Source organism: Bolinopsis microptera, chromosome 6, assembly GCF_026151205.1.
Source record: "Bolinopsis microptera isolate Bmic1 chromosome 6, MBARI_Bmic_1.0, whole genome shotgun sequence".
In the NCBI taxonomy this organism is placed as follows: domain Eukaryota; kingdom Metazoa; phylum Ctenophora; class Tentaculata; order Lobata; family Bolinopsidae; genus Bolinopsis; species Bolinopsis microptera.
The window spans coordinates 9474961-9488897 of record NC_087077.1 but is presented as its reverse complement, the minus strand read 5'-3'; the positions used below and the strand labels follow the sequence as shown (position 1 = coordinate 9488897).

Sequence of the window (13937 nt, the reverse complement as noted above, 5' to 3'; positions counted from 1 at the left end):
CCTCTCACAGTTTGTTCCGATAGAGAGAGAGTTTGTTTCGGTAGCGACTTAAAAGGTTGCTACCTTTCAAAGGCCAAGGTTTGTTAATATAAAACTGCTCTGACCTGCAGTCGTCTGATTGAATCTGCCGTTCTTTTAAGCACATTTTAACAAGTTATATTTACTTTTAGTCGACTTTTATTAACAGTAACTCATTTACTCTACTTTACCTAAGGTTGTACCAACCTGTTCAATGATATCGACTATCGTATTGAAAAATCATGAATATTGTTTCATTCAACATTCATCTTTTTACGTTCATAATCACATCTTTAAATTACGTAACGGGGAAAAATTGTTAAGAAAAATTGATCGGTACATTATATATGAGCATTTAGCGAGTATGTGGCATGTGCGCACATAAAATCATAAGAAAAACATATTAATGCGGTAAATAAAAGACCGAATGGTCGATACTTTCTAACGGAATAGTTTGTTTATTTATTTCTTGCCTGCTTAGGACGGAAGTAGAGGAGTTTGTTTGTTTGAGATGTAGAGAGGTAGGCAGTAGGCACCATTTCGGCACCGTGTAGGCACCGTGTAGGCACCGTGTTTGGAGCATCTGTGATCTGGCCGTCTCATTGCTCGGACTGTTGAGTATCAGTTGTGTTCGATAAAATTTGGATGAAGACGGGTCGTGACCAGCCTGCCACTAGTTTTGTTTGCTCCTTTTTGTTAGCTTTTGCTATGTAGGGGAGTCAGGAGGTGGCCCGGAAGAGGAGGGATATTAGTGAACATTGGTGGTTTCCTAGTTTCTGCTCTGTTGGTTTTAAAACATTTTAGTTTTAAAAGATTAAGATCCGTAAATTTGATCGTTTCGACAAGGTTCCGAGTCCGACTATGACTTGCTACCGTTATGATTGTTCTAACCATACTATTATGGAATCCAATTTATTTTAAAGATGAATTGTGGGTTATGACATTGATAAAAAAAGAATATTCCCTGGTAAGTATGAATTTAAACAAGCAACGTGATTCGTGGATCATATCAATTCTCCGATTCTAAGTTTTATCTCATATACTTTTGAAACACATTATTTGTACTTTTCAACGCTGCATAGATGTTTTTCCAACCTTCTTTGTGACACTGCAAAGGTCTTAAAGCTCAACCTAGAGATTTTTCATCTCAAAAGGGGGCCAACTCCGTCATGATTCAAGCTCAAAATCTAGTCGCCGTGAGAATTTCCATAGAATTTAAAAAAACTTTCTGTAGAATTCCATAGACTTTTACTTTCACTCCTCGAAAATATATCTGGATTCGGAGTTTGCATACCTCAACTATATAATATTTAAGGGGATAGTACTCTCCCGACTTGGTATTTTTAATCACTTCTTACGTGGCTCTGCAGAATGCAGATCAAGCCACTTTTTCGTGGCTCCCGACCTTACAATATCATCTAGCCCCTGTTTTTATGAGTGGCCTCACGTGGCCATCTATCCTTCATCTGATTGGCCACGTTTCGTTCAATCTTGAGCTTTTCATTGGTCCTCAAGGGACCCGACACGTGTGACGCCCGTTAAATGTCATTGTATGAATGCACGTGCAGGGAAGTGCTTACCGATAATGTCTCCTTGTCTTGAAGCTGGGCTGGTAACGCGTTCTGCACAACCAGAGTGCGCTACAAGCTCTCACTACTGCACCTTTAGCTCCAACATCAGCTGCAGTCTGTGCTTTTGTTTGTGTACCATCCTCAAATGTATAAAGTTATGAGGTTTCCTAATTTGTCGCCATTTCTCTTATTTCTTTCTGATTCCGTGATTGATATTTTTCAAAATTAATCGCTCTAAGATTGCTCTCGGGTCACCTTGGTTACCGTTAGGTAATTTATTATCAATTTTGTCGGATGCAGTTTTTTGCAGCAATTATTCAGTAAAGAAACCGTCGAAAAATATCACAGTCCTTGATAGTGATACTTGTTTCCGCACAATAAGCCGGTATAGTAGTAGTAGTAGTAACAAGCAAAGTGAGTAGTAACCTAATCAAATAATTCTTACCCAGACTAAGTCAAAGTGACCGTGACTTACTAGATAAAAGTTCGTGACTTTTTTACTAATCAAATAATAATTACCCAGATATCATGGTCTCAAACACAATGGAAGATATTGAAATTAACGTAGATGACTCCGTGGATCTCATTGTAAGTATATTTATGTTACATTTATACTTATGTAAAATGAAAACATGATTATTATAGAGGGGTTTAAAGTTACGATTAAAACGAGATTTGTTTTCTCGAAAAACCGCTAGATTTAAACCTACCAAGAACCTATAGAATCTAGATGTTTCTGACGGTAGACATTGCCAAGCGAGAACATTGCCACAATGTCTGAAATCCACAGTGCAAGCAAACGACCTGCCTTCCTGCTTTGTAAAAAAGGAGGGGTGCATCTGCAATGTAGTGATCGATACATTGAGCCTGATACATTACCTCGCTACATTTACCTCGATACATTTACCTCCTCACATAAACTGACACATAACCTGCTAACAGAGAGAGGGCCATTGTTCTGTTCCAATTCTTGGGAGAGAGATACACTATATTCTACCAGTGTACAAGGCAGGCGTTATCAAACAATAGCTTCAGTGTCAAAATTGTCTGTGAGACTGAAAGCTGTTAACGAATGCAGTCAATGGGGCATCTTGTTGCGTTCAACATAGAAATGAGTGCAGTTGAACTTAGGTTATCGTTAAGAATTCTCACTACGAGAATTTGTCAGCGACATGAACTTCACGATCCTACGAAACGGTGAATAGCTGAACTCTGGTTTTATTTGGAAAATTATTTCACTATTTTCAGTCAAATAAACGCAGAAGACTCGACAATGGAAACAGTTTAAGTGACAAGGAAGACTCAGAGCTGCAAGTTGTCGGTGAGTTTACATTTCACTCATCCCCCGACCCCCTTTCATTGTGTCAGCTTCTTCCCACAGTACAAGCTATCTAAATGCTAATATCAGTATTCATTATTCACATTAACATATAACTTTTTGCTTGTCTATTTACTAAAACAACAGTTCTAACAAGATCCTCCACCAGATGAAGATATAGACGTGTCCGGGCCAGATCCCGCCCCGACCTTTATAGAAGAAGTAATGGACGAGGGAGGCGGCGACCTAGACCCCACAGCCCTCCACGACAACATCCCAAAACAGCAACCCCCCTCAGGGCCCCAACCGCCCGGTACTACACAACTTATATTACCCCATACTTTCTAAATTAAAAGACAATATGCCCTTTAGAGTACCGTATAATTTCCAAGTTCAGCTCCTCCGCATAACTCTGTTTAATTATTGGGGTTTAACTTTTCATGATTAAGTAGTTCAGCAGAGATGGTAGTTATAGTTTACCGTGGCCTAAACGGTCTGGCGAGTCACTTCATTGTTCTCTAAATGTAGCTAGGGCTGCGTGTGCTCTTGAAGTATGCATGAGGAGGTCTAGTCAACCGGGGAGTACAGTACAATAACTTTCAAATTAACGTCCAAAATGTGGCCTCTAACTGACTATTAGATCTCTTAAAACTCTCAATCTTACCATTTGTCGATTAACTCCTCTGATTATCACTAATTATATTATGATTATCACTAATTATATTATAATTATCACTAATTATGTGATTAACTCAGTTACCGCGGATCCGGTGCCACCTAAGCCCCCGATGGAGCCGGTAATCACCTCTGTGCCCCAAACTCCATCTATGCCTTCATTAACTTCAGTCACATCTATATCCAACAAGGTAAGACAATTTCACTGAACACTCAGATCTGCGTGGTGCTGCATTCTGCAACTCCTCATAACAGGATGGTCCAAAAGTTTGGCTGTTTGTACTTTTTGAATTAAATATTCACCTATGTTGAACGCTACTATAAAATATAATCTGTATAACTTGTATAACACCCAGGCTGTACCCGAGGAGGCGAGTAGTAACGTCACTACCACAAGTAACTACAAGAGTCCTGGGGGAGGGGGCAGATCAACCCCAGCCCCACCCAACGTCACTGCTATACCACTCATGATGCAGAGCATCGCCTCCGTAGGAACAGCACCCTCGTCTATACTCCAACAGCACACCACTCTTGCTAACATGATGGCTGGAACTCACCACCTCTCCTCCTCCCTTCCCTCCTCCCTTCCCTCTCCTATTCCTTCTCCTTCTCTCCCTTCTCCTTCTTTCCCCTCCTCCACTTCCGTCTCCAATCTGAACGACCCTACATCTGTGGTCCGGAGCCTAATGTCCAGTGTCACTGCTGCCGGTAACATGCACAGCACTGGGGCTAATAATATGGCTAATAATATGGCTAATAACATGGCTAATAATATGGCTAATAATATGGCTAATAACATGGCTAATAATATGGCAAACAACTTCCAAACGTCACAAAACAGCGGACCGGGAAATGGAGCGGGAAATGTTCCCAACCCAGTGGGAATGACAGCACATGCGCTGCTGGAAACGCTGCTCGCACAGGTCATTGCGCACTCCATGAACGGGAATGCCCCCAACACACCAGCCGCTGCTGGAATTCCTCCCTCAACCCCCACTACACCAACTCCCGCTATCTCCTTTAACTCTAATGTTAATGGTGAGTTGATACATCCTGAGTCCTGACCCAGTCCTGGCTGCTGCCAAACAATTCGAATTTCAGAGGAATAAAATAGACGACTGCGCTTTCCAGGACTGTTAAAATTATAATTATGGTACTGGTAGAGTTCAGCTTTTCTGAAGGACTCAGCTAATCTGTTTTAAGCATGTTTTAAGCTTTTCGAAAAGTGGTTTAACAATTGTGATGGTTTAACATGCTTATTTCTAGTATCTGACGTAAGCGGACAGAATTCAGAACCGCCACCCCAGTTTCCACAACCATCGCCCCTGATGTCTCCAGTGCCTGCCTCCCTACAAGACGCCACAAAACCCTTCAAAGAGACTCTGGATAAGATAAACATGCTGGAACAGAAGACGGTGTCTCTAGATAAGCAGAGTGTGGGGATACAGAGGATGGTGACCGAGGTGGTCAAGAAACAAGAGGAGAATACCACGGTGAGGAGAATGTTTTGTAACCCATCATAGCCTCCCTACTCATAGCCTCCCTTCTCATAGCCTCCCTTCTCATAGCCTCCCTTCTCATAGCCTCCCTTCTCACAGCCTCCCTTCTCATAGCCTCCCTTCTCATAGCCTCCCTTCTCATAGCCTCCCTTCTCATAGCCTCCCTTCTCATAGCCTCCCTTCTCATAGCCTCCCTTCTCATAGCCTCCCTTCTCATAGCCTCCCTTCACATAGCCTCCCTTCTCATAGCCTGCCTTCTCATAGCCTCCCTTCTCATAGCCTCCATTATCATAGCCTCCCTTCTCATAGCCTCCCTTCTCATAGCCTCCCTTCTCATAGCCTCCATTATCATAGCCTCCATTATCATATCCTCTCTTCTCTTATCGCGACCGATCTCAATGTGGTCTCAACAAACATTTCTGATTTTTAAAACATTTTAAAGTAACGAGTCCAGCTGCCCTTTATCTAGATTATTGATAATAATTATTAATGCAATTATTATTATTGTATTTAATTGTCCGTTGACCTTACAATAACCCCACCCCATCCTAGGTGGCGGGTACAATTTGTCCACGCTGTAAGCACATGGTTGGAGGTGGTGAACAGTTTATATCACATCTCATCGCTGCTCACAACTTTTCCGAACAAAAGGGACCGATCGGAAAGGCAGACTTTGGAAGTCAAGCTGGTCTGGGAACAGTAAGTTTATTCGGTTGATGAATGATGACAAGCTGCCTGGAGCACGTGGCAATGTAACACGTGTCAATTTAAGCTGATAGCTTAAGAGCTGTCACGTGGTAACTGGTATTTAAAAACACATGTGCTACGTGTTTCTTGTTCTCATGGGACTCAATTAATCCGTCTAACACACGTCTCTTTAATTTTGATCTGATTGTATTCATATGCAATTTAATCCAATTTGTCTGTCTGTTTTTCTATCTCACTTGATTGTTATGGAGATGTGACCCTATTACCTCCACAGTGCCGAGGATGGAGGTACATCAGAACAAAGAACTCCGGCACACAGTCCACCCTATCAATGGTTAACAAGGGTGATGCAAAGCAGGTCATAGATCTAACCAACAACAACGCCTCCCCACCTCCCGGTTTGTAATAGTTACATTTTAGGTCATTGGTGGGTGGCGATCTTTAGGCGATCTTTACTGATTTAAATAGCTTTCTCGCTGTTTATCTTTAATTGCTTTCATTCTTTTTCTCATCAAAGTCGTTTTATCGATTATACCTCATATGTCTTCTCAATGATTCATGTTGACCAATATTTAACTTACTGCCTGTTTGATTCATGTTATCCTGACAGATCAAGTGAAAAGTGGTGTGTTGCCTGCTCCTTCACCAAGTCATCCTAACCCACCTGCCATAGCGTCCCCGGGAACTGCCCCACAACAACCAAACCATCCTCCCAGTCCAAGAGGTACTGCCTATTATTATTTTGTTCACTAATTATGTTATTATTGTAGTTGATTTTCTTCTTTACTTAATGACTAAGGTTTGATTAATGAGGAAGATTATGAGTATATTTCAATTTTCATCATGATAATGTCATAAAAAGTTCTCAAATTGTTTGATATAAGTGGGTAGGCCGAATAAAACCATCGTATTTGTAACACTTAATTATTACATACTAATATCAATATAGTAAAAATTAATGAGGCTGAAGCCTTCGCCAAAGTTAACCGTCTTTATATAACGAACTGAGTGTATATATATTTATATTATAGATAAATATTTTACTTTGCGACACGTGGCTCAAGTCTCAACATTGAAACAAAGTTTCAGCTTTAATTGATATAAATATATACAATATAACCTCTTGAATTTGTGTATTAGCCGACAACTGAACCCAATTGAACATAGTTCCCATAAACCAATCAGCTTAATTGGTTAGGGTTAGGGTTAGGGTTAGAGTTAGGGTTAGTCTAAATTGGGTTCAGTTGTCCGGTAGCCAGCTATATATCTCGACTGATATAGTGTAATTTCTATAAATAGTAACACTCAATGTTTTCAGCGGGTGTGGGTTATGACAGTGCTCGAGCCACTGCCGCCAACATCCTCTCCTTTGTCTTCAGTAACCCTGACATAAACAAACAGTTTACTGATTTTGCTGAAGTACCCAAAGATCAACAACAACACCCTCCACCCCTCCGGTCACCTAAGAAACAGCAACCGGTACGTTTAACTGAGGCTAGTTACCAGTTTATTAACTATTTTATTGGCTGTCACCGCGACCGGTTTGATATTAACAACATTTTTCGAATAGTGTGCGTGATTACGTGCCATTAAAATAATGTTTTTCCAGAAGAATCAAAGCAAAAAGACGGTTGGTTGAACGAAGTTTAATTGGTTTGGGCGCACAATATGTCATATGCCCAGCTGAAACTGTTGCATCATACACAATTTTTGTTCTCCGAAAACTGCTTAGCATTAATTCATGAAACTTGAATGAACGACTTTGAAGAGTTCATACAAGGGAGCAGCATAGGCATGACCCCCATTGCGCATGACACCACAATGAACACTTGCAATGTAGCCATTTATGCATCTTAGATGGTGTGGACTGTGGGGATATTTGCGCTTTGAAAAATCTTTGCGGTTAACTACACTGCTACGCTGATAAACCGCAAATTTTTGCCATGAGATCATGAATCATGATCGGAAAGTTACTCATAAACCTCATGTAACTCATAAAACTTTGCCTGATGTGATTTTAACTAACATACAATTTAATCAATCATGTTAATAAATAATATTTAGTGTAATTACATATTTCAGATACCTCCCAACTACAACCACGGTCTGCCCTTCCTGCAAACCATTAACAAGCAGCTGCAGCAGCACAACGGACTGGCTCTCTTTGACAAGTGGAAGGAGGTTAAACCTGTCTCCCCTATCATTGTCTCCGCTCAACAGGTAATGACGTCACAATTTCAGCTGTTCTTTTTGGTTATTACTGAAGATGATGTCACAAATTCAGCTGTTCTTTTTAGTTGTTTCCGAAAGAAGGCTGATAATTTTCTTAAGATCACAATATAGCAGGCTATGCTATCGTGTCACCACATAAACATTTCTGAGACATAGCGGTAACTTACCATCATTGCTAGAAGGAGTTCATGGCACACGCGTTAAAGCAACAGCAACAGTTACAAGCACAACAACAAGCACAGCAACAAGCCCAACAGCAACAGATGCAGCAACACCAAATGCAACAGTCCATGCAACAGGTGAACAGAGGATCATTGTCGAATATTTACAATTACAAGTTTGCAATTTCATGGATATTGTGATGTATGATCCGTTTCCCAATCAATGTGGTAATATTAAAACCAACTTTGCAGGCAGCCCACAAGCGAGCTATGATGCAGGGAGGAGGGCCCCCAATGATGCACCCTGTTACCTCCATGATGCAGAGTTCCATGCAGCCCATACAGCCTATACAGCCCACTCCCATTCAGGCCTCCTCACTTCAACATATTCGACCTCATGGGTAAGTTTTCATTTTCTGTTCTTTAAAATATGTTACTAACATGATTTAATAAAACATTAATAGTTTTACTTGTATAAAAATGTCCGTTACTCGACGTAGACAGTATTTTATCACCTTGAATGCTTTTGCCACTTAGAGTCGGCCTTTTGTTCAGGTAAATTACCGCTATACAATATACAATATTCATAACTCCGCCATTATCGGATCTATTTGGATGTTATATATGAATATCACCGATGATTGACCCTTTTAGCGAATGGCTGTCTATTCAAAGGGCACTAACTTTTACGGTGGTTGTATCATTGAACCATTCTAGCTTTTCAGTGCCTCATGACAACAAACAGATTAACAATAAAATATTCTAGTGTTCATATAAACTCATATTATCCAAGCTTCGTAACCTCACGTCTAATTGTAACTGTAACTGTAACTGTAACTGCAACTGTAACTGTAACTGTAACTGTAACTGTAACTGTAACTGTAACTGTAACTGTAACTGTAACTGTAACTGTGGCGGTGACTGTTACTGTGACTGTGACTGTGACTGTGACTGTGACTGTGACTGTGACTGTAACTTTAACTGTAACTGTAATTGTAACTGTAACTGTAACTGTAACTGTAACTGTAACTGTAACTGTGACGGTGACTGTGACTGTAACTGTAACTGTAACTGTAACTGTAACTGTAACAACCTCAGGTCTAATTTCCCGATCCCACCTCCCATGATCTCAGTGGGAGACCCACAGTGACTGTGACTGTGACTGTAACTGTAACTGTAACTGTAACTGTAACTGTAACTGTAACTGTGACTGTGACTGTAATTGTGACTGTAACTGTGACTGTGACTGTGACTGTGACTGTGACTGTGACTGTGACTGTAATTGTGACTGTAACTGTAACTGTAACTGTAACTGTAACTGTAACTGTAACTGTAACTGTAACTGTAACTGTAACTGTAACTGTGACTGTCACTATAACTGTAACTGTAACTGTGACTGTGACTGTGACTGTGACTGTGACTGTGACTGTGACTGTGACTGTGACTGTGACTGTGACTGTGACTGTAACTGTGACTGTAACTGTAACTGTAACTGTAACTGTAACTGTAACTGTAACAAACTCAGGTCTAATTTCCCGATCCCACCTCCCATGATCTCAGTGGGAGACCTAAAGGACCAGTACCAACAAATGATATCAGGAGGTGCTAAGATAACCGCATTCGATGAGAACAGTGATAGTCCACTCAAAGACTGCTTACCTAAGGTATAGATTAACACCCCTAGCATGCTTGCAGAAATTTAGCCTTATAATCAGCCTGATAATGGAAGATGAGCAAGAATATGTACTAGTGTGTTTTAACTCTGCTGACATGTTCTTCCCAAAACCCAGGTGCGAGCCTCACTGGTTAACGGAGACATACAGTTGATGTGGAATATTATTGGTGACGAGAGAAAGTGTACTGGGTACAGATTGTTCGCCTACATGGGTGCCACCGCCCCACCAATATCCTCAACATGGACTGAGGTCGGTGCTTCACTTGTAAGCTCTTACTAATAGATGCTTCCCGCTGAAAAATATATTTTTGAACATAAAATCCCAGGATATACAGTGTCGCTATATCCGTAGTGTATATCTGCATATAGTGTAGAATAAATTAGAATTGTTCCGATGAAAATGTCTGCACCGCTAACCTTCCCCTTTCAGGTTGGCACAGTAAAAGCACTCCCCATGCCAATGGCAGTCACTCTCTCCCAATTTAGCAAAGGATGCTCCTACCACTTCACAGTGCGCGCTATAGACTCGCAAGGCAACGTGGGTCCCTTCTCTGAGCCGTGCTCGATCAAACTATCGCTCTGAGGCGTCGCCGAGTGTGTACAGTGTAAAGAGATATCATCTTACATTAAATCAGATCCTGCCAGTCGCGTTATTTGAATCAGATAGCAGTGTGAGTTTGGAGTTGTGTCGGAGTTTGTCAGAATGTTGGGTGGTTTATTATATTCAGATAATAGTTCAGTGGAAGGATTGATCTTTGTTGAGGAGTGGATTTGATGATTTATTTGAGTTTAAATTCACTAGAACAGATATTATCCGTACAGCAGCCTGCTAGACATCAAATCCCATACCTCGTATATTGTTTTGCTGGTGGAATGGTAGAATGCAGCTATCCCAAAGTTTATAAAATATAATGTATAAATATTTCCTGCTGGGAGACCATTCTGCGAGTATCATTACGTATACGTGTACATGTATACATGTATGTATCATGTATACATTACACGACGTGTGTTCATTATTGAACTGGATTTAGGATTTCTGGTTGAAAGTATTGGGTACGGGAATGTTTGAGAGCGGCGGTATGTCACGTAGTCACGTTTTATTGATGTGATCTACGTTTGTGATGGAAGGTTCTAAGCCTTCGAGATCACTATAAAACGAATTCCTTTTTAATTTTTAACCTACCACCAAGTATTTTTATAACGCCGTACTATTTCATAAGCTTTCTTGCTAGCTTATGTAGAATACTTTCTTTTTAACGATTTCGGGTTATGTTCTTTTAGCTGTAATCAGATATTTATTATTAGTCATTTTAATGTACGGGTTTAATTTAATCGTGTGGAGTGATCCTAGCGACATTTTTTCCTAAATAGTCGTTAAATGATCCACGGAAAACGCGAATAATTTTTGTTTGGACTGTTTTATTTGATTGCTTGAAGGGTGATATCGCAATATTATCTCATGGTGAATGCAACATAATTCACTGAAGTTCACTTTCCGATTTCAAGCATTTAAAGTTATAACTCTGAACTTCGTGATCAAAGTTACAGATTACAAATCACCGTAAATTTGTTGGCATTTTTAAAATAGGCGGCTTTGATTCACTTGCAGTGTCTTTTAATTTCTTATTCAATTTTCTTTGATTCTGGTCTTGATCGAATTTTATTTTTAGGTATTATTTGTTAGTAAAATTAACTAGAAACTGATAGTATTAGCTGAACCCAAAGAACTAATTCCAATTTTATTCTAGGATTGTGTGCTATTATTTAATTAAGATTAAGTTTCGATCATATCATATTCGATGTTTCAATTTGTCTGGTAACCAAATGTAGATAATATTTTATAAATTAAGACACGATAGTCATCGAACCTATAAACTTGAAATTGTTGGATCAATAATGGAAGAGGTGTCGATAAGATCATTTGGCGTGATATCGCCAGAAGGTGTAACCAATTGCACTGATTAAATAAATTCATAGTTAATAATGTCGGCCATCATTTAGTCGATAGCCTTGAAGAGTACTTTTTCAAACATAATCTGTCACATCATTCATCATTGATTGTTGTGTCCAATCTCTTGAAGTTTAATAAATATGATGTGAGTAAAATTTTCGGAAAATTAATGGCTTCTTGTTGGCAAATTTCTGAAAAAGGCACCAAATTCGGGTCAGACTTGGTGCAAGCCCTGTCTATTAATATAATATACAATACACATTTCGCTTCTAGTTATAGTATTTAATTGGTAAATTGAGTATATTAAGTTTCTTACAATTTTTAAGAACAACAAATAGGATTGTATGTATGTATGAAGCATGTATGTAACAGCTATTTGATGGATATTATGAAACTGAATTACATTTTGTTATTGATCCTCATTCCTCTTGTCTCTTCTTCCCTTGCTCGTATTAGTCGTATATCTATAGATACTATCTAAAATTCAAACAGTTCTAGTTCTACCTCATACCTATTTTACAGAGAGGCGTGATAGTCAATAACAATGTATGTATCAATAATCCTTTGTACCGTTAATTCGGGGGGGGGGGGGGTGTTATTGTGTGATACTCCTCATCAGATGACCGTAACAAAAGATTCGGGTCACCAAACATTGAACATTGTCACCACAGGCACAACTGCGCTTTTAATTGTGAGTTTTATTCGAGTTTATTAAGCTTTTATTTTGAGAAGATGAAGTTCTTTACCGTAGTTTTGTTTGTAATACTTGTTAATGAAGCTGCAGCTGTCGAGGAAATCAAATTCAGGAGGCAATCATTAAGAGCCCACAATTTCTACCGTAGAGTTCATGGAGTGAGAACGATGAAATGGGACATCGATGTAGCAACTTTTGCTCAACATTGGTGTGACAAACTGAAGAACGAAGACAAAATGGAACACAGCAAAGGCAGTGGGTTCGGAGAAAACTTGTTCTGGGCATCGGGGGACTCTTCTTCTGTGGATGCTGGAAAATCTGCTGTAAAACTTTGGTACGATGAAATAAAGGACTACGACTACTATCATCCTGAATTCTCTGGGAAAACTGGGCATTTTACTCAGGTATCAGTAATGGATCATATTTTTGTTGACACACGCTGTAACCCCTTTTGAGCGCGCGCCGGCGTGCACGAGAGGTATACAACGTGTAGCAATATTTTTGTTATCGAGACTAAAATTAGAAACCCGTCATTTCATGTCGTCCGACGGTACAGAAAAACAAATTATACGATCAACGATAAAATTTACGGATGATACTCGTCACAATTTCTTGTATCACATTGTGACCCCCACGGTCGTTTCATGATACAGGGGGAGCCGCGTACTCGTGCGCGGTGGGCCTTACAACGTACTTGATACATGTTTCGTATCCAAATATCAGAGATATTCGGCGCGCGCTTCGCGCGCGAAAAGTGGCATGCAACGTATGTCAACAACGTACGACAAATAATTTCTTCGAAGTAGCGCGCCGCTTTCTTCTCGAAATGTTAGCCCGAGGCAAGTGCTACGAAGTATAGCGCGCGCTGATTTATATTTATATTTATTAGTCCATCAACAATGGACAACGATAAAACTACTTTCTGTTTAGGTGGTGTGGAGGAGTTCGACTAAGGTGGGATGTGGTATTGCTATCAAAGGGAAATCAACGTGGGTTTGTTGCAACTACAGCCCTCCTGGAAACTTCATAGGACAATATGGAGCTAACGTTTTCCGACCTACTAACCAATAATAGGCGTGCTAATCCCTATTATATGACCGGCGCTTATTTAGCTTGCTAGTCGACTTTAGCTCGCTCGGCCACTCATATATGTGCGATAACCTCGAAAAGAGCGCCGCTGGGGCTGGGGCTGGCGTGCACCAGGTAAGCTGGTAAGACCAGCACTTTTTCCTATTTGTGAAAAAAGCGACAAATAGACTAGCAAGCTAGGTAATCTAGTAATAGCTAAATAGTAGAGGCTCTTACGGGCAAAAAGACGTGTTTTCTGCTACGAGTTTAGAGACCTAACCGCTAATTGGACACAATAGTATGATGTCTAAGGATCGATAATATGTTAAGAAGTATAAATTTGGCCTTATTAGTCACGTGCTAT

General features: G+C 40.1%; 2 protein-coding genes across 9 annotated transcripts; both read left to right on the top strand.

The window, feature by feature from the left end:
• Positions 1 to 2116: 2116 nt before the first annotated feature.
• LOC134816281 (mucin-2-like) lies at positions 2117 to 11656 on the top strand. 8 transcript variants are annotated; one of them, XM_063825044.1, is made up of 17 exons: positions 2117 to 2177; positions 2838 to 2910; positions 3077 to 3220; positions 3664 to 3773; positions 3939 to 4620; positions 4849 to 5075; positions 5634 to 5780; positions 6064 to 6187; positions 6400 to 6513; positions 7108 to 7268; positions 7399 to 7419; positions 7872 to 8009; positions 8201 to 8320; positions 8435 to 8583; positions 9708 to 9846; positions 9973 to 10107; positions 10288 to 11656. In XM_063825044.1, the coding sequence occupies exons 1-17, from the start codon at positions 2118 to 2120 to the stop codon at positions 10438 to 10440; spliced, it is 2697 nt and encodes an 898-aa protein (XP_063681114.1). In that variant the 5' UTR covers position 2117; the 3' UTR covers positions 10441 to 11656. The 8 variants fall into 8 exon arrangements, with proteins under 8 accessions (XP_063681114.1, XP_063681115.1, XP_063681113.1 ...); XM_063825045.1 differs by having other exon boundaries at positions 8204 to 8320; positions 10288 to 11654; XM_063825043.1 differs by having other exon boundaries at positions 8204 to 8320; positions 9973 to 10122; positions 10288 to 11653.
• Positions 11657 to 12672: 1016 nt separating this feature from the next.
• On the top strand, positions 12673 to 13576 carry LOC134817371 (uncharacterized). Its single transcript, XM_063826508.1, has 2 exons — positions 12673 to 12909; positions 13436 to 13576. Exons 1-2 carry the CDS (start codon positions 12673 to 12675, stop codon positions 13574 to 13576), a joined length of 378 nt encoding a protein of 125 aa, XP_063682578.1.
• The last annotated feature ends 361 nt before the right edge of the window (positions 13577 to 13937 follow it).